The sequence below is a fragment of the Salvelinus alpinus genome, chromosome 10, assembly GCF_045679555.1.
Source record: "Salvelinus alpinus chromosome 10, SLU_Salpinus.1, whole genome shotgun sequence".
NCBI lineage: Eukaryota > Metazoa > Chordata > Actinopteri > Salmoniformes > Salmonidae > Salvelinus > Salvelinus alpinus.
The window spans coordinates 19,026,165-19,052,969 of NC_092095.1; the positions used below are offsets into that span (position 1 = coordinate 19,026,165).

The window sequence follows — 26,805 nt, forward strand, 5'->3', positions numbered from 1 at the left end:
ATAGTATACTGTTAATCCAATTAAGTCTAAATAAAGAGCAGTGTCATAGAATTGGGAGTGGGTTGAACTGTCAACAGGATTGGAGGAGTCAGGTTTGAAGAGCATCACATTGGGACAGAGCAGGAGAATGAAGACTGGGTTGTGACTAAATCACACCTATCATAGAACAATATGGAGGAGGTTGATAAGATCACGATTAGGGCTGTAAATGTAACGGGTGTGTGAAGACTGGAGACAGACAGTCGCTCAGCTCAGACTACAATCGCGCACACACACACCACAGACAGAAGATAGCGATGCAGTGTCAGGAGCCTGCATGACAGTTTTAAAACCTACAATCAATCAGAGACAGGCAAGCTCAAAGACCTGAATTGCAACAACTGCTGTTCAGTAAAAATGATCAATGACTAGTCTAGTCTACTGAATTCACCAATAACAGATAGGACTAATCTAGGTCTTGGAAATCAGAGCCAGAAACCCAATCACATCCATTTGCAAGAGGCTATTTTGCCTCAATCTCAAGCAGTAGCCTATTTCATAGTAGGCCATGAATGTAAGTTTAAAGGTGCAATATGTAACTTTTTGGATGACCCAACCAAATTCACATTGAAACGTGGGTTATAAATCTGTCATTCTCATTGAAAGCAAGTCTAAGAAGTAGTAGAGCTGTTCTCTTGTGTGCTATTGTAACGGATGTGAAATGGCTAGCTAGGTAGCGGTGGTGCACGCTAATAGCCTTTCAATCGGTTACGTCGCTTGCTCTGAGACCTTGAAGTAGTGGTTCCCCTTGCTCTGCAAGGGCTGCGGCTTTTGTGGAGCGATGGGTAACGATGCTTCGTGGGTGACTGTTGTTGATGTGTGCAGAGGGTCCCTGGTTCGCCGAGGGGACGGACTAAATTTAAACTGTTACACTATTTCTGTCTTTTACTTTCAATTTTGTACACCAGCTTCAAACAGTTGAAAATACAATATTGTGGGTTCTAGAAAATATATTTCACAGCAGTTTAGACAGTACAATGGTTCTCTACACCATACTTGCTTGTTAGCAAACATTTCATAACTGCAGGTGGCAGAAAATCGCCAACCATGGCTTTATACCTGTTCAAACAATACATTTCAGGTGGCAGTATGCAGCCTTTCAGTTTGTTTACCAACTCATAGAAGTAGTAGAAGAAGAAAATTGACTACTTCAAAATGGAGATATCCTCAATTGTGCTGCCCATGCTCTCACATATGCCATAATCAGATCAAATAATCAGTCTACGCTTTACAGTACCTTGCTATATGCTGTTTTAAAGTCAGGTGTGCGTCAATGTGTAACAGTTTAACTTTAAAGTCCATCCCCTAGCACGAACCCTCTGCACACATCAACAACAGTCACCCACGAAGCATCGTTACCCATCGCTCCACAAATGCCGCGGCCCTTGCAGAGCAAGGGGAACCACTACTTCAAGGTCTCAGAGCAAGTGAAGTCACCGATTGAAAGGCTATTAGCGCGCACCACCGCTAACTAGATAGCCATTTCACATCCGTTACAAATGCACAGCAATTCACTGTTCCAACCTTCTCCAATCAGGAACTAACTACGTTCAAATGTAGGGGGATGGCTGAATAAAATCACGAAGCAGGTGTCCAATATTAATTTATAAATCATCAATATTTCACCAAAATAATGATAGTACTTAGACCTGAAATTAATTTAGGCTATTACAGAGCCAGACTTTGCTTTCTATTTTGTTCACTTTCCATTGCGTGGATTGAAACACCCCTGTATTATCCAACAGTGGTATCGCCCAATAAAATATATAGTCCTCAGGTGTGTTGACCCATGTAGGCCGGTAAACGACCTGCCGTATTGGTTTTGCGTTATCAAAACACTGTCATCTGTACAATTAAAGATGGGGGAAAGGATTCAAGTCCAAAGAAGCTTTATTTGTTCTTTTGTCAACTGCAATGCCACCTTCAATAAATCATGGAAATTAGATGCCCATCTTTGCAAGCACACAGGTTTGGTGAGTACCTATCCTGCCCAGCTGGCATCTTTCAACAGATGGTCCAGATCAGATCTATGTACTGAATTTAACATTTATGTTAATCAGAAAGAATGAGCCTATTGACGTAAGTGAAATACAACTGAACGTGAATTAATGTCTGCGGTCAGAAACACGTACTATATTGTTTTGTTACTTGGTCACATTTCTCTTTGACAGAAACCCTTCTCGTGCGAGAACTGTGACAAGAGCTTTTGTACCCGCTACCAGCTCACCAGACACGGGCTGAGCCACAGTGGAGAGAAGCCATACACGTGAGTATGAAGCTTCACTATCCTATAGGGCAATGGTTCACGGTCAATGACCGGTTGTGTATGAGCCTGTATGGCTGTTCCTGCCTTCATTGTTGCCTTTCCAAGTGATTTGGTGGACAGTCAGTTGGCTAAATTAAAAACTAGCACCAAAGCTAGGGTTTAGTTGTAAATGGTTATGAACCAAATGTTTCTGAATGAACTTGAGTAGTAGCGCTAACCCATTGTGCTCTGAGTCATGCAATTCATTATTCCTCTTCCAACCTTCCCTCCGGTCACTCATCTGTTTCTGTGCGTCTGCAGGTGTCAGGCTGCAGGATGCTCCGAGGCCTTTGTCACACATGCCAGCATGAAGAATCACATAGCTCGCGTTCACCAGCACCAGGAGAAGCACTATAAGGTTGGCAAAACCGAAGTCAGACTTTGACGCACCTAATGAATCACTGATACCACTTGGTTTAGTCTGAAACAAAGCTCTGCAAAAATCGTGGACATTTTCCTTAAGCCAGAATGTTTAATGAATTTACATTTGAATTTATTCTACTGCTGCTTGAAATTTGAGTTTTATTTAGAGCACCAGCACTGAAGCCCATGCTCTAAACTATGTAAACATCTGTTAGTATGTGTGCATGTAGTCTTGTGCACTTGCCTTTGGTCATAGGCAGACATCTTGCCACAGAAGTAGACCTGTGTTTTGCCTGTTTAATATTTTCCTGCGGTTAGTTTGTCTAATTTCAACCAGCTGAATGACCAACACCAGACAACATGCAGAGTAAGTGGGGGGGGGAAATTGTAACAACATTAACGACAGACAAGCAACGTTTATGTGCATTGCATTGCCTACATGGTTGAATGCACCGCCATGTTTTCATGACTCGGCTAAACCGAGTTTCACATTCATCACCCTATTGCCTTCGGTTTAATTTGACACTGTTCTGAAACAGTTGATGGGTGAACATGAGATTCTGAATGCCTTGACTTCCACCTCCAGGTGTGGCTGGAGGAATAGTGAAGGTAATGTTGGACTACGACAAATGGTCCTCCTGCTAATTTTCATTCAAAGGTTTGTAAATTATGTTCTAGTGTGACCATGTGCACTGTGGGATGGAGTTCAATAAGAAGAACCAACTCAAAACACATCAGATTAAACACACACAGCTGCTGCCTTTTCAGTAAGTATAACACTGGCCTCTACAAGAGAATGTAGACTCTACCACATCAGGCTGAACTCTGACCCTTTCCCATAGGTGCATCTTTGAGGGCTGTAAGAGAGAATTTGCTGCTCCCGGACAACTGAAGCGCCATGAGAAAGTACACCAAGGTGAGCCCTACACATGCCACATACCCATGAGAAAGTATACCAAGGTGAGCCCTACACATGCCACATACCCATCTCAAGTCTTAACAGAGGTCTTGTGGATGTTTCATACATTTGTATCTAGCCATTTCTCTTTCCCAGGTTACCCCTGTGCTGTGGAGGACTGTCCATTCCAGGGGAAGACTTGGTCAGAGTATCAGAAGCACAGGAAGGCTGTGCACAGAAGTATGTAGGCCCTCAAACACCAACACTGCCACCCTCTTGACCATGCTGCAACTCATCCCTTTGCATGTCTTGTGGTCCTCTCACATGGTCATGAATTATATAGATTTTAAACTGATCCAATTGTGAAGTCTTCACCGGTTCTGTGTTAAGTCAAGCTACAGTGTGATGGCTGCAGTAAGATGTTCCTGGAGGCATGGTTTTTGAAGCAGCACCAGCTGCGGGTCCACTCTGGTGTGCCCAAGAGGGTGTTCCAGTGCACCGACGCTGGGTGTGAGAAGACCTTCACCACCCACTTCAAACTTGAGAACCACGTTGTGTCAGACCATGAGGGCAAGATGGCATTCTCCTGTACCCACGAAGGCTGTGGCAAGCGCTTCGCTATGCAGGTGAACTCATGGGACAAGACTCAAGTTACAATATGGTATCCTGTCACTTCGCAAATAGTTTTGCAGAACTCAATCTGTCTGAGTGGAATATTTGGTGTTAAACTAAATGTTTTTATATTCCTTAGGAGAGTTTGAGACGACACCGAGTGGTTCATGACCCAGAGAGGAAAAAGCTGCAGGTAAACGCTGGTATTGTTGGGTATATGGAGGATGAATAACATCACTACATGTAATATTATAAACCACTGCTTTTTTTTTTTCCTTTTGCAGAAGGTGCGCCCTAAAAAGAACAAGCCTTTGAGTCAGAAGATGAAGTTGGGGCCAGCCTCCACACAGGCTGAGACCAGCAGACTGGCTGACCAACTCCATAACACCAGCTTGGGCTACTCTACATCATAACACCAGCTTGGGCTACTCTAACCTGGACTGGTCCATCAGAACCATGGGGGGGGGGGGGGGTAGTAATCTGAAACCTGTAGAACAGGAACCTATTCTTTGCTATTTGTCAAGCAGTTTAGTTAGTTTTCAAGAGCTGAATTTCAGTTTATGTATTGAACACTTATCTAATAAATCCTCACCAATGCATGGCTGGCTCCTTGTCTGTTAATGGTTATGTAATGCACTATGACACTTTACAAATACCCAATGGTGTCGCACATGATTTACTTTCAAAGTATATTATCAAGTCTGTTCCATCCTGGGAAGTGTGAGAACTGGGCCCAAAATCTGTCTTCTCCAGCAGGTTATTTTTTTCATGGAGGTGAATTTGGTAAACACATTGACTGGCTTATTTGATAGACTAGAAGTTTAATAATTAGGATACAAGTAGGACATGTGGCATCCCAGAAACTGAGGAAACCACTTTATCGGCCTTGTGCCTATTCACACTTACTAGCCCTGAGTGGCTAGTGGTCCCACCTGATCTAGCCGCCGACTGCCTTCTCATTGTTCAAGCGGCCACTAGATCTACCTGTTCACTAATGGCCAATCTGTAGGAGGGTTGGTGACGGTGAACAAATTGCATCAGTGTGCTTGAAATGCACCACTCATAGTACTCACAGAACACCAATGGAACTTGTCGTGGTATTGTTAGAGATGGGTAAAGATTTTATTTGGGTGCCAGGCCGGTATTAACCCTGCCGAAAGGAAGAGTAGGATGGAGTACCACTACCGGATCCACAGACTGCCTAGCGTAGCCTGTTTGCCAGAGCCAGTGGTGTGAAGATAAGACCATAAAACACCTCACAGCACAGGGATAACCCAACAAATAACGGCAGAGCAATTTAACAGCAACTTCATAGAAATAATTTACAAAGAACCCAGTCAGAGGATTTGCAATCTATTACCTCCCCTGAACACATCCAGGTGCTGAAATTATTCCACTAGCACAGTGTTTTCCTCCTTCAGTATGATGGTGTGGGGCCAGGCAGATGTGGGTAAGAACTGACTCCAAATGCCCTCTGTGGAAAATATTTATCAAATGGCAGAATCCACAAGTAAACCCTAGGGAGCTGATGGCTGGGTCATCATGGTGATGAGGCCTAACGCTTGGGCCCCCAGAGTAAGGCCTTGGGTTTATTCAGTTGGAGCGAGTAGGTAAAGTTTTATCCCATTTTTCTCCTGATAACCTTAGCAATGTTTCAGACAGAAATACATGGCCTAGAGCTGATCTAAATCATTCTACATGGCAGAGAATCTTCTGTTCTATGCAATGAATTTCTATCTAATGTTGCAGCCACCTGAACACACCCTTGGTATCTTCTACTGCAGTCCAGAGACTATGTACTGTCCTTTAACAGATACAGTCCCGATAACATGACCATATGAACACAGTCTGTTTGTGGGGCTGACACAGTCCGGCCTAGTATCAAGTTATTTTGCTCAGTAGGGCCAGGTTTCATCTAGCCTGGTTTGATGAAGTCTGTAATTTGGCCCAGGTTACAGTATGTCCAATCTAAAACAATTTCAGTATGGTATGATTTGGCGCCATAGCCTGGTTTCGATGCAGTCCTGATTTGGCCCTGGTTAGATCCAGTCTACAGTAATTTCAGTATGGCATGATGCTATGCCAGGCTGCCAGGCCAGGAGACCACGGTGAGAGCCACTCTGCTACGCTGCTCCTTCAGCATGGGTACCAGGGCTGAGTGGCTCATCCCAGCCGTAGACAGTCCATTAACCGCCACTATCATGTCCCCACACCTAGGGAACAGAGGGGCACATCAACATGGATGGACCACATACAGTAGATATACACCAGTTTATTAAGTACACCCCCCCCCCCCCCCCCCCCGTTCATGAAAATGGTTTGCTCCAACAGACAGTGAATCACATGGCCATGGCTTGCTCTTTAAAGTAGGCAGACAGGCACCAAGGAATTCAGTGACTGTTCGATTGAACGTTATAATGGGCAAAACTATTGAACTAAGCGATTTTGAGAGTGGTATGATCATTGATATCAAGGGCTCCGGTTCCAGTATCTCAGAAATGGCCGGCCTCCTGGTATTTTCACACACGATAGTGTCTAGGGTTTACCGAGAATGATGAGACAAACAAAAAAGCTCCAGTCAGTGGCAGTCCTGTGGGCAAAAACAGCTTATTGATGAGAGGTAGAAGGAGAATGGCAAGAATCGGACAAGCTAACAGGTGGGCCACAAACAGGCAAATAACGGCGCAGTACAACAGTGGTGTGCAGAACGGCATCTCGGAACGTACAACTCATCAGTCCTATTGCAGCAGACGACCACACCGGGTTCCACTCCTATCAGCTAAAAACAAGAAGAAGCAGCTCCAGTGGGCACAAGATCACCAACACTGGACAATTGAGGAGTGGAAAAACATCGCCTGGTCCATCCAATCCCGGTTCCTGTTGCATCATGCTGATGGCAGAGTCAGGATTTGGCATAAGCAGCAGGCATGGTACAGCCTGGTGGGGGTGGTGGAATGGTGTGGGGAATGTTTTCATGGCTCATGTTAAGTCCCTTGTTACCAATTGAGCAATGTTTCCATGCCCAGAAGAATTCAGACTGTTCTGGAGGCAAAGGGGGGTCCGAACCGGTACTAGATGGTGTACCTAATACAGTGTATATGTAAGATAATATAAGATGTACTTTATTGACAATTAACTTACAAAGAACGGAAATGTGAGTATATGCTCACAACCCAACAACATGACTGAAGGCTTACTTGAGGCGGCCATCGTAGTATGCAGGCGTTCCAAGGACAATGGTCTTGATGAAGAATGCCTGGTTGCTATGGTTTTCCTCGTATCCCCCGACGATGCTGAAGCCCCAGCTCCCAGGGTGACTTCTACGCAGAACAATCTCATGGCTACTGTGAAGGTAGCTGAGAGAGAGAGAATACAAAGGGAGAGAGATGGACGGAGAGAATGAGCCAGTGTTTTAGTGAGAGGGCGAGAGACAGGGGGGAAGATAGAGGGAGGAGCAGGGAGAGAAATGGGGAAGGAGGGCAAGAGAAAGACAGAAAAGGAGGGAGGAAACAGAGACAGATAGGGAGGGAAAGAAAGCGATAGAGTAAGGGTGATTCAGAGGGAGGGAGAGAAACAAAGAAAGACAGCAGAAGAAAAGGAGAGAGCGTAAGAAAAAAAGACTCAGTCTCAGAAGGAGGAATTCTGGAGAGACATTGGGGATGTCACCACATGCCTCTCAGTTGATAATCCACACTACAGCACAGTTCAGGACAACACACACACAAACATAATCCCCCATATGGACCTCCTTACGTAACACACACACACCCTGGCTCACACACATAATACTGACACATGAAACGAAAGACATATACATTCCAATACCTCACACACTCAAACACAATCTCCACAGATGACTTCAGATGGACTTCAATAGTCTAAAAGGTCTTCCTCTCCTAAGCATCACCTACACTAACATGAAACCACTAAATAAGTCAAAGCAATACTTTCACACAAACTCCCAATATCCCAAACACCCCAAGTGAGTCCAACCCAAACAGGTGTGTGTGTGTGAGGGTTATATTCTCTGTACCTGGGCAGGCCGAGCCACAAGACCCAAGAAGGGGACCAGGAGGAGTCGTAGTCTGAGTTGTGTGTGTGGTGGTGTGGGGGAAACAGCTGGTCCTCGGGGCTCTGAACCTGGCCCGGCTCCTCCACCATGCTGACCTCCAGCGCCCTCAGCTGGACGGAGGGCGATGCTGCGCTGGCCTTCAGGGTGCCCACCGCCTCACTGTGGCTCAGGTAGGTCAGGTCCTGACCATTGATACTCAGGAGGATGTCACCTGGAGGGAATGAGAGAGAGAGTGTGTGTGTGTGTGTGTGTGTGTGTGTGTGTGTGTGTGTGTGTGTGTGTGTGTGTGTGTGTGTGTGAGTGAGTGAGTGAGTGAGTGAGTGAGTGAGTGAGTGAGTGAGTGAGTGAGTGAGTGAGTGAGTGAGTGAGTGAGTGAGTGAGTGAGTGAGTGAGTGGTTGCGTGCGAGCGAGCGTGCGTGCGTGCGTGCGTGCGTGTGTGTGTGTAGGAGTGAGAGAGAGGAAAAAAAGAGAGGGGGAAACAGAGAGAGGGACAAAAAGGACAGAGAAGAACAGTTAGTTAGGGACAAATAGTCCTGAGAGACACTGACATCTGAGACTTCAGCTGAACAGATAATGAGCACAGGAAGAGAGCCAAACCTAAAACTGACAACTTGAATTAGGCCTTGAGAATAATACCAGAAGCTCCCACTGGGGGATGTGAGCCATTACTCACCCCGTTTGATTCGTCCATCACGTGACAGGCAGCCGTGTGGTTGGACGCTGGTCACAAAGATGGGCAGCTCGCCGCTCTTGCTGCCCCGCCCCCCGGCCACGGTCATACCCAGAGACTCATGAGGCTCCTTCTTAACAGTGATGTGTTTCTCCTTACAAGTCACACACTGGGACAGGTCCTACACACACACACACACACACACACACACACACACACACACACACACACACACACACACACACACACACACACACACACACACACACACACACACACACACACACACACACACACACACACACACACACACACACACACACAATAAGAGAGGTCAGTATACAAAGATACACATGAAAAGACACAGTCAGACACACACACTCCCTTCAGGTGTGTGTACTCACTCTGTGGGTGCTGGAGCGAGCCAGGTGGGCACAGGTAGGCACTGGGCTGGGGCTGGGGGAAAAGCTGTAGTGGTGGTGGTGGTGGTGATTGGGGAGGAAGTGGTCATGGCAGTACAGGTCTCTGTTGGAAGTGGAGCTTGGTGGAGGGGTAGGCTTACTGGGCCGGCCAATCAGTAGAAAAACTCTCTCACCGCTGGCCTGTAGTCGACAGGGAAAGGGAGTAGGGTTAGCCATCAAATCAAATCACATTTTATTTGCCACATACACATGGTTAGCAGATGTTAATGCAAGTGTAGCGAAATGCTTGTGCTTCTAGTTCCGACAGTGCAGTAATATCTTACAAGTAATCTAACAATCCCCAACAACTACCTAATACACACAAATCTAAAGGGGTGAATGAGAATATGTACATGTAAGTATATGGATGAGCGATGGCCGAGCGGCATAGGCAAGGTGCAATAGATGGTATAAAATATGAGTAATGTAAAATATGTGAACATTATGAATAAAATACAGTATATACATGTGATTTGAGTAATGTAAGATACTGTATGTAAACATAAAGTGGCATTATTTAGAGTGGCATTGTGTAAAGTGACTAGTGATCCATTTATTAAAGTGGCCAGTGATAGAGTCTCAGTGTAGGCAGCAGCCTCTCTGAGTTAGTGATTGCTGTTTAGCAGTCTGATGACCTTGAGATAGAAGCTGTTTTTCAGTTTCTCTGTCCCAGCTTTGCTGCACCTGTACTGACCTCGTCTTCTGGATGGTAGCGTTGTGAAAAGGCAGTGGTTCAGGTGGTTGATGTCCCTGATTATCTTTTTGGCCTTCCTGTGACCTCAGGTGCTGTAGATGTCATGGAGGGCAGGTAGTTTGCCCCCGGTGATGCGTTGTGCAGACCGCACCACCCTCTGGAGAGCCTTGCAGGTGAGGGCGGAGCAGTTGCCGTACCAGGCTGTGATACAGCCCGACTGGATGCTCTTGGTTGTGCATCTGTAAAGGTTTGTAAGCGTTTTGGGTGACAAGCGATATTTCTTCAGCCTCCTGAGGTTGAAAAGGCGCTGTTGGGCCTTCTTCACCACACTGTCTGTGTTTGTCTGTGATGTGTACGCCGATGAACTTAAAACTTCCCACCTTCTTCACTGCTGTCCCTTTGATGTGGATAGGCGGGTGCTCCCTCTGCTGTTTCCTGAAGTCCATGATCATCTCCTTTGTTTTGTTGATGTTGAGTGAGAGGTTGTTTTCCTGACACCACACTCCGAGTGCCCTCACCTCCACCCTGTAGGCTGTCTCGTCGTTGTTGGTAATCAAGCCTACCACTGTAGTGTTGTCTACAAACTTGATGATTGAGTTGGAGGCGTGCGTCGCCACGCAGTCGTGGGTGAACAGGGAGTACAGGAGGGGGCTGACCACGCACCCTTGTGGGGCCCCATTGTTGAGGGTCAGCAAAGTGGAGATGTTGTTTCCTACCTTCACCACCTGGGGGCGGCCCGTCAGAAAGTCCAGGACCCAATTGCACAGGGCTGGGTTGAGATCCAGGGCCTCCAGCTTGATGATGAGCTTGGAGGGTACTATGGTGTTGAATGCTGAGCAGTAGTCAATGAACAGCATTCTTACATAGGTATTCCTTTTGTCCAGATGGGCTAGAGCAGTGTGCAGTGTGATGGCGATTGCGTCTTCTGTGGACCTGTTGGGGCGGTATGCAAACTGAAGTGTGTCTAGGATGGCTGTTAAGGTGGAGGTGATATGATCATTGGCTAGTCTCTCAAAGCACTTCATGATGACAAAAGTGAGTGCTACGGGGCGGTAGTCATTTAGTTCAGTTATCTTTGCCTTCTTAGGTACAGGAACAATGGTAGCCATCTTGAAGCATGTGGGGACAACAGACTGGGATAGGGAGCGATTGAATATGTCCGTAAACACACCAGCCAGCTGGTCTGCGCATGCTCTGAGGACGCGGCTAGCAGCCTTGCGAGCGTTAACACGTTTAAATGTTTTACTCACGTCAGCCACAGAGAAGGAGAGGGGGGGGGGGGTGCAGTCCTTGTTAGCGGGTCGCGACGGTGGCACTGTATTTCCTCAAAGTGGGCAAAGAAGGTGTTTAGTTTGTCTGGAAGCGTGACGTCGGTGTCCATGACGTGGCTGGTTTACTTTTTGTAGTTTGTGATTTCCTGTAGACCCTTCCACACATGTCTTGTGTCTGAGCCGTTGAATTGCGATTCCACCTTGTCCCTGTGCTGGCACTTCTCTTATTTGATTGCCTTGCGGAGTGAATAACTACCCTGTTTATATTCAGTCATATTCTCAGACCTCTTTCCATGGTTAAATGCAGTGGATCGCGCTTTCAGTTTTGCGTGAATGCCGCCATCCATCCACGGTTTCTGGTTAGGGTAGGTTTTAATAGTCACAGTGGGTACAACATCTCCAATGCACTTCTTTATAAACGCACTCACCGAGTCAGCGTATAGGTCGATGTTGTTCTCTGAGGCTGACTGGAACATATTCCAGTCCGCGTGATCAAAACAATCTTGAAGTGTGGCTTCCAATTGGTCGGACCAGCGTTGAATGGTTCTCGTCACTGGTACGTCCTGTTTGAGTTTCTGCCTATAAAACGGTAGGAGCAAGATGGCGTCGTGGTCGTATTTGCCGAAGGGAGTGCGGTGGAGGGCTTTGTATGCATTTGGAAGTTAGAGTAGCAGTGGTCGAGGGCATTGCTCATGCGCGTAGCGCAATCAATATGCTGGTAGAATTTAGGTAGCTTTGTTCTCAAATTTGCTTTGTTAAAATCCCGAGCTACAATAAATGCAGCCTAAGGATATATGGTTTCCAGTTTGCATAGAGATCAGTGAAGTTCCTTGATGACCGTCTTGGTGTCTGCTTGAGGGGGAATGTACACAGCTGTGACTATAACTGATGAGAATTATTTCGGTGGGTAAAATGGCCGGCATTTGATTGTAAGGAATTCCAGGTCAGTGAGCAGAAGGACTTGGGTTCCTGTATGTTGTTATGATTACACCATGAGTCGTTAATCATGAAGCATACACCCCCGCCCTTCCTGTTCCCAGAAAGGTGTTTATCTCTGTCGGCGTGATGCATGGAGAAGCCCGGTGGCTGAACCGACAACATATCCCGAGAGAACCATGTTTCCGTGAAACAGAGAATGTTACAATCTCTGATGTCTCTCTGGAAGACAACACTTGCTCAAATTTCGTCTACCTTGTTGACAAGAGACTGGACATTGGCTAGTAGTATACTCGGGAGTGGTGGGAGATGTACACGTCTACGGAGCCTGACCAGAAGACCGCTCCGTCTGCCCCTTCCGCGGCGCCGTTGTTTTGGGTCGACTACTGGAATTAGATCCATTGTCCTGGGTGGTGGTCCGAACAGAGGATCCGCTTCGGTAAAGTCGTATTACTGGTCGTAATGTTGGTAAGTTGACGTTGCTCTTATATCTGATAGTTCTTCCCGGCTGTATGTAATAAGACTTAAGATTTCCTGGGGTAACAATGTCAGAAATAATGCATAAAATACTAAATACTGCATAGTTTCCTAAGAACTCGAAGCCAAGAGGAACTGTCCCAACTCACCGTTTCAGAAGCACTGTTTCAACCCTAGCCTTACCTGTATGATCTGAGCAGCCTGTTCAGGCGTGCCGTGGCGTAGGTCCTGTTCATTGACCGCCAGCACGCGGTCGTTACTACACAGCCTCCCGTCCTTGGCCGCTAGGCCGCCGTCCAGCAGGTCTAACACAAACACCCCCACCTCGTCCGTCCTCCGCACCAGCTTGATGCCCAGCTGCTCTGACGAGTCCCGCTTGTGCAGGGTGATCCTCAGGCTGGCAGGGCTGGATGGGGTGCTCTCTGGGGTGGAGCAGGGGGCGTGAGGCACAGAACGGGTGGTGAAAGGGGGCGGGCGAGAGGCACAGCGGCGCTCTCTCAGGACAGTGAGCTGTAGCATGGCACAGGGGCGTGCAAACGTGGAGCGGGCAAAGTTATGGGGCACGTTGCTGATGTCTACACTGTTGACCTAGGAAGGGGGAGAGAGAGAGCACTTAAAGGGATATTTTGGGATTTTAGCAATGAGGCCCTTTATCTACTTCCCCAGTCAGATGAACTCATGGTACCATTTTTATGTCTCTGTGTCCAGTAGAAGGAAGTTAGAGGTAATTTTGCGAGCCAATGCTAACTAGCATTAGCGCAATGACTGGAAGTCTATGGTATCTACTAGAAAGTAGGTACCATAGACTTCCAGTCACTGCATTAGAGATATTAGAGAAAGGAGGAGATAGGAATCCCAATGGGCAATGAATGGAGGAAAGTATAACGTCTCACCTAGCAGACCGTTGACCAATTGCATTCACGATGTCATGCTACGCCACACGGTTGCTAAACTAATCATCACGCAATCCCTTCTCAAATCAGGATCGAGAAACCTGCCTATTTTCCTCGAAAGTATGTAAAGTCACAATTGCAAAGCTATACGATATTACAGAGAACAAGTGAACTATCTCACATCTCAGAAAATATATGTAATGGTGTACTAAATTCATGCTAATTTTGAGTTTTAGAGCTAGTGCTTAACTGAGCCCCACTCACTCCTTGAAGGAGAGCTCTCCCTGTCCCAGAATCTCCCAGAATGCACTGCGTGGTCCATGGATGACGCATAGGCAACGTACACAATGGCCGCTAATACGATTCCAAATGTAGTTTCCCATCTCTTCAAATGTATCTCTGATTGCATCTACTAGCATGCTAGCAGTTACCATAGACTTCCAGTCATTGCGCTAACACCAGTTAGCAATTGTGCTAACGCTAGTTAGCAACTTCCCTCAAACTGCACGCAGAAACTTAAAAATGGTATCCATGAGTTCATCTGACTCTAGGAAAGTAGATAAAGGGCTTCAATGCCAAAATCCTGAAGTATCCCTTTAAGAGAGGAGGATAAGAGAGAAGGAGGAAAGGGGGGTAAAGTGGTTAGGAAGAGGAAGAGTGGAGATAGAAGAAAGATTACAGCCATGCAGGACCCTCACCTGTAGTATCTGGTCTCCAGCCAGAAGCCTGCCATCTCGAGCAATGACCCCGTCACGGTAAACTTCCTGGATCACCACGTTGATAAGGGGTGTCTCGTTGCCCCCGACGATGCTGATGCCAAGTTCTACATAGGGGTTGGAGCGGTGGACCTCGATGGTGGTGATCTCACCCTCTGGAATGGACGGCAGCTTCACACAACCTGGGAGATACACAGGGACATGGAAGCACATCAATCTCTTATATTCATGAATGTTTAGATTCAAGGCATTTAGAGATGAAGGTTAAGGAAAGCAAGTCAGATGGAGGAAGTGATGTCATACCTTCTTCTGCGGAGAGGGGCGGGGACTCGGGGCAGTCCCACCCTGTGGAGGCGGAGCTGGCGGTACGGAGGAGGTGGATGCAGGGGTTACTGAGGGGTCGCTTTACCCTGGGTACCACACACTCCAACCCTACCACCCCTACACAGAGAGAGAGAGGTTAGTAATACACACACACACACACACACACACACACACACACACACACACACACACACACACACACACACACACACACACACACACACACACACACACACACACACAGTTATTACTCTTACTCACTGTCCTCCTCAGTGCTCTCCTCAAAGGCAGGGTTGTCCAGTCCAGGCTCATCAGTCCACATGGGAACACTGCTGCCTGCGGTGCCACCAGGGGGCGAGGGGGAGCTCTCCTCCCGCAGGTCTGTCTCCGTCTGGAGGGAGTGGGGGGACCTGGGTGGGCTGGTCACCATGGCTCCCTCCTCCCCGTGATCACATGGTGGGCCCTGTAAATTGGTCTGCTGAGACCGCGTCCCCGGACACCTGGGCACAGAGAGAGCGGGATTTCTGAGGTTACACAACTGGCCAATGTTCCCTCTAAGCTGTGCACGAGAGAAGCACGAGATTGAACTTCCCTCAACATTCTAGAGTTTTCCCCATTAGTTAACACTATCAACGTTTCCCTTTACTGTGGGAATTGTGATCGAATCAACGCAATATTAGGCACTATCAATGCAACATACCGAAAACAAAACAAACTATGCAAGAGATTTTGTTGTAAGCAGAACGCATAGGAGTAGGATACTATTGCATTGACAGGCACAATTCAAGGCCCGTACTCTACACAGACCGGTGTGCCATAACCAATCAGAGCTGCAGTAGGCCTAAATGCCACAGATATGGATCTGTGCCATTCACTTTGAACTGGACTGTTTTTACAGCATGAGCGGTCGTGAGTAGATGCGCTTGTTTTGAGATCAAAGCGAGAACTACATGTAGTGAGCATGTGCACATTTGTACATATATGTTCATATCCTTTGCCAGTTAGTGAGTTATTAGCCCAGGTATAGATACTTTGTTGACAGCAATGGGGGAGTGATCGCTTCCTACAACAGCACAAAACGTGTGCATCTTTGAAAAGCGAGTCAGGTAAATAGCTTTTTTTTGTCTTAAAGGAGCAGTGTTGTATTTTGAGACAGGCTTGAATAAACTAAGTAGCCAATAGGCAGAGGGTAGCATCATTCGTCTGATTATCTGTATTAATGGTATGGGAATAATGATGCATCGTTTGTAAAGTGGTTTCTTGCATCAAACAACACAACAACATTTTCAGTCACCTCCTTGTCTGATGGACAAGTGGATAAACAGGTTAATGTCAAGTTCTGCATGTTTTTTTTTACAAAAGTCTCATGGAATGTAGGCCTACATTGAACACCACACATTGGCGGCTACTGTAGGCTGAATGATCAGTTTTACCTAATTTTGACCAGCATGTCACATGCGCAACCAGAGGAAAAAAAACTCTAGACCACCTTTACTCCACACACAGAGATGCATACAAAGCTCCCCCTTGCCCTCCATTTGGCAAATCTGACCATAATTCTATCCTCCTGATTCCTGCTTACAAGCAAAATCTAAAGCAGGAAGTACCAGCGACTCGCTCAATACGGAAGTGGTCAGATGACGTGGATGCTATGCTACAGGACTGTTTTGCTAGCACAGACTGGAATATGTTCCGGGATTCATCCAATGGCATTGAGGAGTATACCACCTCAGTCATCGGCTTCATCAATAAGTGCATGATGACGTCGTCCCCACAGCGACGGTACATACATATACCAACCAGAAGCCATGGATTACAGGCAACATCCGCATCGAGCTAAAGGCTTTCAAGGAGCGGGAGACTAATCCGGACCCCTATAAGAAATCCCACTACGCCCTCAGACAAACCATCAAACAAGCAAAGCGTCAATACAGGATTAAGATTGAATCCTACTACACCGGCTCTGATAGCATCTATAGATTAAGGCCCAGATCCATGTGGTTAGTGCCCTCTGCCCCAGCCCTAAAACAGTAATGGAGCTAATTATGGGATGTCTGTCAGCTTGGACATTTAACATTGTTTGTGGTCCTACAGCTGCCTTAAAGTAATTTATTGGACACTGCCGCTACAACCTGTCACCATTGAGTTCAGCTCATAAACAGGTAGAACAGAAAAGTTCAGGAAACCTACTGAATTGAAATAGAGCTGTGTTTCTCAACCCCTGGTAGCAGAGGTCCCTGGGATGTTTCCGACCAGTCCCTCCGAAGGACGCTCCAAGTGCCCTGGGATGTTTCCGACCAGTCCCTCCGAAGGACGCTCCAAGTGCCCTGACATGTTTCTGTTCTAATCTAATGGGAGCGGCAGTGTCCAATAAATTACTTTAAGGCAGCTGTAGGACCACAAACAATGTTAAATGTCCAAGCTGACAGACATCCCATAATTAGCTCCATTACTGTTTTAGGGCTGGGGCAGAGGGCACTAACCACATGGATCTGGGCCTTAATCTATAGATGCTATTGAGAACAGAGCAAAGAATGCCCAGTCCCAAAACAGACACCTCAGAGAGACCTCATTAGGGACAACTTAGAATGAGACAGATCTCACCTGCCAGACCATGAATGCCCCCCTGAAGCAATTTTGCATATGCTTGTCCATCAGCTGAGGAGAAGGTGTAGTGAACATCTAGCCATTGGCTTTGTTCAAACACTTTGAAAGTTATCCTCCCTTACGCCCTTCATTCATTCATTGAGGTCCAGACGGAAAATATTTACACAAGAAGCAACCTAATATCACACAGTCAAACTCTTCAGTCATTTAGTAAGTTCACCATTCTGCGATTCTCACCGTTACATTGTTGACATTGTTGGCACTCATTGGTTTCACCAATCCAACCTTGGTAGATCAGTGATGACTTTGAGGGAGGAAGGAAGTAAGAAAGGATGCACTTAAAAATAAGTTTAATTTAGCTTAAGTGGACTGGGCCAAGGGCTGGACTGGAGAGGGCAGAGAGGGGTGTCCCGTGCCCAGACAGCTGACTCAGGGAAAGCCTGTCAGTGTTAACAACAGCTCATTAGTCATAGCTCGTTAAGGTAAATATCTTCTGAGACATTTCCCTACGGATACCTACAGAATGTGGAATTCAGCTAAATAAAAGTGATCAGTTTTCAGTTGGCATTCCTCTGGTCTAGTCCAGAATCAGTCCAGAACCTCACACAGTTCAGTGTAGCCTAGTAACCAGTATGTTCCAGCTTTAACCAAATCCTTTGTTGTTGTCATGTCACAGCAGGAGTCAGGACAACAACAAATGAGTTGGCTGAAGACGAAAGGCTAGAACCCAGGCATTAAACTCCAGATAGGTAAGATACATCTCTACACAGTCATGCAACGTTTGTCCCAATCACTGATTCAAGCACTACAAGGTTCAGCATCAATTTATAACATGTTAGAGGCCAAATTCTACTCTGTTTCAACCGACATCTAAACAACTTTTAGTACGTTACCCAGCAGACCTCCCTCACCGCGGATATAGTAGCTACACACACATCAACACATCAACACATCTCACAGCTACCACAAGCCTGCTGAGTTCCCCACCACCACACACACTGAGTTATGTGTGTGTGTGTGTGAGGCTTTGTGGGTCGATCACCCGATTAGAGAGATGCTAGAACAGCCAGATGTATTACCCTACCACTGGACTCACCATAGGTCGGGGTTGCCCTTGGCAGTGTCACAGAAGAAGTGGTTGAACAGGTCTCTGGAGTTGAAGTTTCCCAGCATGGTAAAAGTCAGAGGACATGGAGCCTCGGCCAGACAACACAACACATGACCAAGTCACTGGCTGGTAATCCCTAGTCACATGACCAGGGACCTAATAATCCCTGTGTGGTCTCCCAGTGGGGAGCTGCTTGTAAGAAACAGGTCTAGGATCAGTTGATCATAGTCAGCCCCAACCTTAAAGGTCCAATGCAGCCATTTTTCTCTCAATATCAAGTCATTTCTGGGTAACAATTAAGTACCTTACTGTGATTGTTTTTAATTAAAATGGTCAAAAATAAACCAAAATAGCTTCTTAGCAAAGAGCAATATCTCAATCAAAATCCTTGCTAGGACTGACTGGGAGTGGTCTGAGTGGGGAGGGGGAAACTGAAAACTAGCTGTTATTGGCCGAGAGGTTTGGAACTATCTTTCTTATCGGTCTATTAACTCATATACCGCATGACGATGTCAAGAGGCAGGCCAAAACTTTCAGGTTATCTTTTCAAACAGCTCTTATACTAAAAGGGCATTATCATACTTTTCACAATTTCACAGTATTATTCCAACCCAAATAGTGTGTAAATATATAGCAAGCACAAGAAAATCATATTTTTGACTACACTGGGCCTTTAACCAGTACAGGGATGAAGGTATATCTGGCCCTCTATCAGTGGTTATGGGAAACTTCTTCCCATACGGCTCTTCCCATATGATGTTTGCTAGACCACTCCTTCCACCAGGAGTGGTGTCTGCGTGCATGACTCCACTCTACCTGTGTTTGAGGTGTGTAAGTGTGTGTGTGTGTGACTCCATTCTACCTGTGTTTGAGGTGTGTAAGTGTGTGTTTGCGTGACTCCACTCTACCTGTGTTTGAGGTGTGTAAGTGTGTGTGTGCGTGACTCCACTCTACCTGTGTTTCAGGTGTGTAAGTGTGTGTGTGCGTGACTCCACTCTACCTGTGTTTGAGGTGTGTAAGTGTGTGTTTGCGTGACTCCACTCTACCTGTGTTTGAGGTGTGTAAGTGTGTGTGTGCGTGACTCCACTCTACCTGTGTTTGAGGTGTGTAAGTGTGTAAGTGTGTGACTCCACTCTACCTGTGTTTGAGGTGTGTAAGTGTGTGTGTGCGTGACTCCACTCTACCTGTGTTTGAGGTGTGTAAGTGTGTGTGTGTGTGTGTGACTCCACTCTACCTGTGTTTGAGGTGTGTAAGTGTGTGTGTGCGTGACTCCACTCTACCTGTGTTTGAGGTGTGTAAGTGTGTGTGTGTGTGACTCCACTCTACCTGTGTTTGAGGTGTGTAAGTGTGTGTGTGCGTGACTCCACTCTACCTGTGTTTGAGGTGTGTAAGTGTGTGTGTGTGTGACTCCACTCTACCTGTGTTTGAGGTGTGTAAGTGTGTGTTTGCGTGACTCCACTCTACCTGTGTTTGAGGTGTGTAAGTGTGTGTTTGCGTGACTCCACTCTACCTGTGTTTGAGGTGTGTAAGTGTGTGTGTGCGTGACTCCACTCTACCTGTGTTTGAGGTGTGTAAGTGTGTGTTTGCGTGACTCCACTCTACCCGTGTTTCAAGTGTGTAAGTGTGTGTGTGCGTGACTCCACTCTACCTGTGTTTGAGGTGTGTAAGTGTGTGTGTGCGTGACTCCACTCTACCTGTGTTTGAGGTGTGTAAGTGTGTGCGTGACTCCACTCTACCTGTGTTTGAGGTGAGCCTCCAGGTCACAGCGGGGCATGCTGAGGCTGCAGGCCGGGGCCAGGGGACAGGACACAGACAGCTTGTCAAGCAGCTTGTGCACCAGGATGCTGCTCCGCCTACACACCTGCAGATGGAGGCGCTCCCGGTCCAGCGGGCAGAAGTCCCGCTCCTGGAGGAAGCTGCGGAGGCACCGGGCACAGAAGGTGTGTCCGCAGGGTGTGTCCAGGGGCTGGACCAGGGGCTGCAGGCAGATGTGACACACCAGGTCATCGTCCACCTCCAGGCGGTAGTTATAGAGGTGGTTCTCCCAGGCCCGGTGGATCTGACCACACTCTGGACACAAGGCCTCCAGCACGGGCTCCACCGGCCCTGCCGGACCCACCTGGATGGACAGGGGAAAGGAGATGTTGGATGACCATGGAAGTTGAATAGAACAGCTTGATTTAATGAATCCCAGAGAAAGTAATGAATAGGTTGTTATGATGCAATTACCATGTAATGTGTATGAAATACCAGGTAGACAGTGGATTGGAGACAATACACACACACAGATATGAAGGAAAAAACGGCAAAACAAAACATCTGTTCTGTGCCTTTTAATGCTAGGTTCACTTCACCCACCTCCCAGCCGGGGCTGCCCATGTCAGGACCGGGGCTCCAATCGCCAGGTACAGTATTTGGCACAGTCGTCACTGGGGTTACAGGTCGGGAGGTTACGGGCGGGTGGGGAGGGGGGCGTCCTATCCCATAAGCCTCAGAGGGTGAGCTGGTGACCGAGAGGACAGCCACCCCCCAGTGGCCAATCAGACATCACCCTGTAGGTCAGAGGTCAAAGAGCAGGGGTTAAACAGATGGGAAATTAAACAAAGTGTTTGTGTGTGTCTCTCTGAGTGTGTGTGCATGTGAGAGTGTACTCATGCACATTATAGTACTGTATCACGTGGTGAATATTTGCTTCGAATGAGTGTGTGTGTGTGTGTGTGTGTGTGTGTGTGTGTGTGTGTGTGTGTGTGTGTGTGTGTGTGTGTGTGTGTGTGTGTGTGTGTGTGTGTGTGTGTGCAGATGATGTAGCTCCGATCCTGCTCACTAATCAGTCAGTGTAATCTCACTTTCGCTTTCGCCTGCTGCAAGTGTCCAATCCCACAGAGAGGGAATTATCTGGGATTGAATCAGAGAGGACATGGGTATGGCTAAGAGGAAGGAGAGAGAGAGGGATAGAGGGAGAGTGAATGAGAGAGAGAGGGCAGGAGAGCGCGATAACAAGAGAGCGAGAATGAAAGAGTGAGAGGGGAGAAAGAAAATAGGAGAGAGAAGAGATAGATGGAGAGAGAGAGAGAGAGAAGGGAAAATAATGACAGAGAGCAAGGGTAGATTAGAGAGAGTGTAGAATGGTAAAACAAAAGAGTAGAGAGATACAATGAAAAAAGAGAGACAAAGACTGAAAGCGAGAGAGAGAAGGTTGATATAGAGAGAGGGTAGAATAGAGAGAGGGTAGAATAGAGAGAGGGTGATATAGAGAGAGAATGGTGATATATAGAGAGAGTAGAACAGAGAGAGCATAGAATAGAGAGAGGGTAGAACAGAGAGAACATAGAATAGAGAGAGCATAGAATAGAGAGAGGGTAGGACAGAGAGAGGGTAGATTAGAGAGAGGGTGATATAGAGAAAAGGGTGCTATAGAGAGAGGGTGATATAGAGAGAGGGTAGAATAGAGAGAGGGTAGATTAGAGAGAGGGTGATATAGAGAAAAGGGTGCTATCGAGAGAGGGTGATATAGAGAGAGGGTAGAATGGAGAGAAGGGTGATATAGAGAAAGGGTGATATAGAGAGAGAAGGGTGATATATAAAGAGAAGGGTGCTATAGAGAGAGAGTGATATAGAGAGAAGGGTGATATAGAGAGAAGGGTGATATAGAAAGAGGGTGATATAGAGAGAAGGGTGATATAGAGAGAAGGGTGATATCGAGAGAAGGGTGATAAAGAAAGATGGTGATATAGAGAGAAGGGTGATATAGATAGAAGGGTGATATAGAAAGAGGGTGATATAGAGAGAAGGGTGATATCGAGATAAGGGTGATATAGAAAGAGGGTGATATAGAGAGAAGGGTGATATAGATAGAAGGGTGATATAGAAAGAGGGTGGTATAGAGAGAAGGGTGATATAGAGAGAAGGGTGATATAGAGAGAAGGGTGATATAGAAAGAGGGTGATATAGAGAGAAGGGTTATATAGAAAGAGGGTGATATAGAGAGAAGGGTTATATAGAAAGAGGGTGATATAGAGAGAAGGGTGATATAGAAAGAGGTTGATACAGAGAAGGGTGATATAGAGAGAAGGGTGATATAGAAAGAGGGTGATATAGAGAGAAGGGTGATATAGAGAGAGGGTGATATAGAGAAAGAAGGGTGATATATAGAGAAGGGTGATATAGCGAGAAGGGTGATATAGAGAGAGAAGGGTGATATATAAAGAGAAGGGTGATATAGAGAGAGAGTGATATAGAGAGAAGGGTGATATAGAGAGAAGGGTGATATAGAAAGAGGGTGATATAGAGAGAAGGGTGATATAGAGAGAAGGGTGATATCGAGAGAAGGGTGATATAGAAATATGGTGATATAGAGAGAAGGGTGATATAGATAGAAGGGTGATATAGAAAGAGGGTGATATAGAGAGAAGGGTGATATCGAGATAAGGGTGATAAAGAAAGATGGTGATATAGAGAGAAGGGTGATATAGATAGAAGGGTGATATAGAAAGAGGGTGATATAGAGAGAAGGGTGATATAGAGAGAAGGGTGATATAGAAAGGGGGTGATATAGAGAGAAGGGTGATATAGAGAGAAGGGTGATATAGAGAGAAGGGTGATATAGAAAGAGGGTGATATAGAGAGAAGGGTTATATAGAAAGAGGGTGATATAGAGAGAAGGGTTATATAGAAAGAGGGTGATATAGAGAGAAGGGTGATATAGAAAGAGGTTGATACAGAGAAGGGTGATATAGAGAGAAGGGTGATATAGAAAGAGGGTGATATAGAGAGAAGGGTGATATAGAGAGAGGGTGATATAGAGAAAGAAGGGTGATATATAGAGAAGGGTGATATAGCGAGAAGGGTGATATAGAAAGAGGGGTGATATATAGAGAGAAGGGTGATATAGAAAGAGGGTGATAAAGAGAGAATGGTTATATAGAGAGAAGTGTGATATAGAAAGAGGGTGGTATAGAAAGAGGGTGATATAGAGAGAAGGGTGATAGAGAGAGAAGGGTGATATAGCGAGAAGGGTTATATAGAAAGAGGGTGATATAGAGAAGGGTGATATAGAAAGAGGGTGATATAGAGAGAAGGGTGATATAGAAAGAGGGTGATATAGAGAGAAGGGTGATAGAGAGAGAATGGTGATAGAGAGAGAAGGGTGATATAGTGAGAAGGGTTATATAGAAAGAGGGTGATATAGAGAGAAGGGTGATATAGAAAGAGGGTGATATAGAAAGAGGGTGATATAGAGAGAAGGGTGATATAGAAAGAGGGTGATATAGAAAGAGGGTGATATAGCGACAAGAAAAACAAGTGGAAGACTGCCAACTGATCACTGAGAGTGACACTTGGGTAGTGAACTTTGCCTTGTTCCTGCAGGGGGGCGGGGGGGGTGTGTGTGTGTGTGTGTGTGTGTGTGTGTGTGTGTGTGTGTGTGTGTGTGTGTGTGTGTGTGTGTGTGTGTGTGTGTGTGTGTGTGTGTGTGTGTGTGTGTGTGTGTGTGTCAGGTTCTACAGCATGAGAGAACCAGAGCTAATGGAAAACTCAATGCAGCTCTGAAACACAGCCATCCACTCCTCCAACTCCCCAAGGCTGAGCCGTCCTCAGAACTAATGCATTGTGTACTCGTCATTTTCATTGTGTCTCACGTCCAAAGCCTTTTAGACTCACTTCCCATACTACAGTACTCTAGCCATGTCCCTGAGCTCATAAACACACATGGACACAAGGAGGCGGATTTTAGCAGGAAGCAGATCCAAGCTAGTAACACCTGACTACCAGCCTCTATATTTATCTCCTTTCCTCCATCTGCATGGGTCGGAAAGAAACGGAGAGATCATAGCAAATGCTCAATAGGCATCCACCACATTGTTTTCACCCTTTCCTGTGTATTTCAGATCGGAGAGGAAGCCCCTATAGACTGTTGAGATGCAGCCTCCTGTCTGTGTGAGGGTCTGCCCCTGTCTCCATGGCTACAGAGCATGGTCAGTAGAGCTTGACATTCAGAGCTGTGTAGATAGAGATAGATAGATAGAGATAGATAGATAGAGATAGATAGAGATGGATAGATAGAGGAGTGTTCTCTCTCTTTCTATTTCTGTACACTTCTATCTGCTGCTGGCTATATTCTCAAAGTTCTGAACGCTTCTGGCCCTTCTGACTATGCCACTGCCGTTTCTGCCTGTCTTCATGGCTGTTGTTTCCATGACTACGTGCCTCTGTGTAACTTGTATCCATGACAACTTGCTTCTAATCTCTGTGACAACCTGCTTCTGTCTCCTTGACTGCTGGTACCCTTTTCCGTCTTTAAAGTACCACTACCTGCTCCTGGGTGGGTGTGTGTGTGTGTGTGTGTGTGTGTGTGTGTGTGTGTGTGTGTGTGTGTGTGTGTGTGTGTGTGTGTGTGTGTGTGTGTGTGTGTGTGTGTGTGTGTGTGTGTGTGTGTGTGTGTGTGTGTGTGTGTGTGTGTGTGTGTGTGTGTGTGTGTGTGTGTGTGTGTGTGTGTGTGTGTGTGTGTGTGTGTGTGTGTGTGTGTGTGTGTGTGTGTGTGTGTGTGTGTGTGTGTGTGTGTGTGTGTGCGTGTGTGTGTGTGTGTGTGTGTGTGTGTGTGTGTGTGTGTGTGTGTGTGCGTGCGTGCGCGCGTGCGTGCGTGCGTGCGTGCGTGTGTGCGTGTGTGTGTGTGTGTGCGCGTGTGTGTGCGCGCGTGTGTGTGTGCGCGTGTGTGTGTGTGTGCCTGCCTGTGTCTATCCTGCAGCTGGAGATGCATTATTCATGTGGACACAAGGCTCCTCTGTTCCCATAACAAAGATCTGACATAATTTTATCACGCAAACACACACGCGCACACGCACATGTACACACACAGTGGATGCTCTTGGGGTATGATTTTGTGGGTGAGTGCAGTGTCTTTCAGCCACTACTGTGAATGAGTTTGAAATGCAAGGCTAATGCAGCCTCTAAGTTAGATCTCTCTCATTCCCCCCATGTCTCTCTCTCTGTCTCTCTTTCCCTCTCTCTCTCACTCTCTCTTCCTCTCTGTCTCTCTCTCTCTGCCTGTCTTCTCTGATGTCTCTCTCTCTTTGTCTCTCTTTCCCTCTCTCTGCCTGTCTCTATCTCTCGCCCTCTGTGTGCATCCTTCTGCCAGCACTTTACAGCAGTTACAAGAGCACTTAAATATGATCTTACTTTCAACATCATTGGATTGCAGCAGCAAATGTCATTAAATACTGTGCGGCATTACATAAGACTGAGAAATATTTAATAGCTTCTAGGCAGCACAGGATCTTATATTATTTTCCCAGAACAGCACTTATCTCTCTCAAATTGTGTGCGTGCGTGCGTGCGTGCGTGTGTGTGTCATTGTCTTTGCTGTGTTACACGGCGCCTTATGGCCACCATGTTATTGTATTGTTATTCCAAAGGCTTGCTTTCCCATGCTCTCTCTATTGATACCAGTAGCAGACAAGGCGTTGCAGCTGTCACTGCCTACAGCGACTAATGCACAAATGAAATGCACCGGATAATGCACAAAGAAGATGACGTCTGTCCTGTTGCCTACCCAAATAAATGGATAGGCCTTGGCTATAACATTTAGGCAACAACAATCTGCATGCCAGACAAGGGAGAAACGCGATGTCTTCTTGCCCTCTGGTACAGTTGATCACGTTAATTAATAAGGTAGTAGGCCAATAAAACGACAATCCCTGTGCAAAATACCACTACCATGACTTTCAAGAGCCTAATCCTCTTGGAATTCTTTGCAAAAAGCAATACAACTTCAAGGTGCAATTTTCACTCCATGATTCGTTTCAATGTGTAGAATAGCAATTGTAAAAAGCGGACTAAAATAATGACTTATTATGAAGGGGAGAAAAAAATGCATATCGCAAAGGCTATCTATTCAAATTGCAGTATACCCATTTCATTCACTGCCCCATCTCAAAGGCATCATATAATGGTTTAGATGACAGTAACACAATTCTTATCATTTGGGCTGGTGAGCGAACCAGCCGGAGTGTCTGTCTGATTGTCAGATTCCCCCCTCCCTTCCTTCTCGGTCCGTGGAATAGCGCGGAGATAGATGGCTCATGGACAGACAATAGCGACTTCAATAAAGCGATATAGACATCGTGATAGTGTGAGAAAGATGTGTGAGCAGAATACATGCATTATATTACCTATTCCGGCTTCTCCTTGGTGCAGAGAACTCTGGCCCCGAGAGGGGACAATTACCGGACCTCGATCACACATTCACCACAAGAAGACGAACGGCAGCAGCCGCACATAAACGCCCCCGTTTGCGGTGAAGCACCCGCCCACTGCTCTGTTCCAGCAGTCAGTCAAGGAGATGGGGGCGGGGTCTCACAATGTC

General features: G+C 46.4%; 2 protein-coding genes across 5 annotated transcripts; one reads left to right on the forward strand and one right to left on the reverse strand.

Annotated features, from left to right (window-relative positions):
* Positions 1-1,601: 1,601 nt before the first annotated feature.
* Positions 1,602-4,816, forward strand: gtf3ab (general transcription factor IIIA, b). Of its 2 annotated transcripts, XM_071328316.1 has the most exons (9): positions 1,616-2,012; positions 2,211-2,305; positions 2,606-2,702; positions 3,386-3,474; positions 3,550-3,623; positions 3,762-3,845; positions 3,996-4,231; positions 4,357-4,410; positions 4,502-4,816. In XM_071328316.1, exons 1-9 carry the CDS (start codon positions 1,899-1,901, stop codon positions 4,628-4,630), a joined length of 972 nt encoding a protein of 323 aa, XP_071184417.1. In that variant the 5' UTR covers positions 1,616-1,898; the 3' UTR covers positions 4,631-4,816. The 2 variants fall into 2 exon arrangements, with proteins under 2 accessions (XP_071184416.1, XP_071184417.1); XM_071328315.1 differs by having other exon boundaries at positions 1,602-2,012; positions 3,550-3,845.
* Positions 4,817-5,315: 499 nt separating this feature from the next.
* On the reverse strand, positions 5,316-26,754 carry LOC139531656 (ligand of Numb protein X 2-like). Of its 3 annotated transcripts, none has more exons than XM_071328311.1 (12): positions 26,612-26,754; positions 20,805-20,998; positions 20,308-20,565; positions 14,993-15,231; positions 14,711-14,848; positions 14,390-14,589; positions 12,982-13,386; positions 9,364-9,561; positions 8,963-9,140; positions 8,251-8,500; positions 7,415-7,573; positions 5,316-6,430 (listed from the first exon to the last, which is right to left on the reverse strand). In XM_071328311.1, exons 3-12 carry the CDS (start codon positions 20,451-20,453, stop codon positions 6,295-6,297), a joined length of 2,049 nt encoding a protein of 682 aa, XP_071184412.1. In that variant the 5' UTR covers positions 20,454-20,565; positions 20,805-20,998; positions 26,612-26,754; the 3' UTR covers positions 5,316-6,294. The 3 variants fall into 3 exon arrangements, with proteins under 3 accessions (XP_071184412.1, XP_071184411.1, XP_071184413.1); XM_071328310.1 differs by having other exon boundaries at positions 20,183-20,565; XM_071328312.1 differs by lacking the exons at positions 20,308-20,565; positions 20,805-20,998; positions 26,612-26,754 and adding an exon at positions 18,435-18,526.
* Positions 26,755-26,805: the final 51 nt, after the last annotated feature.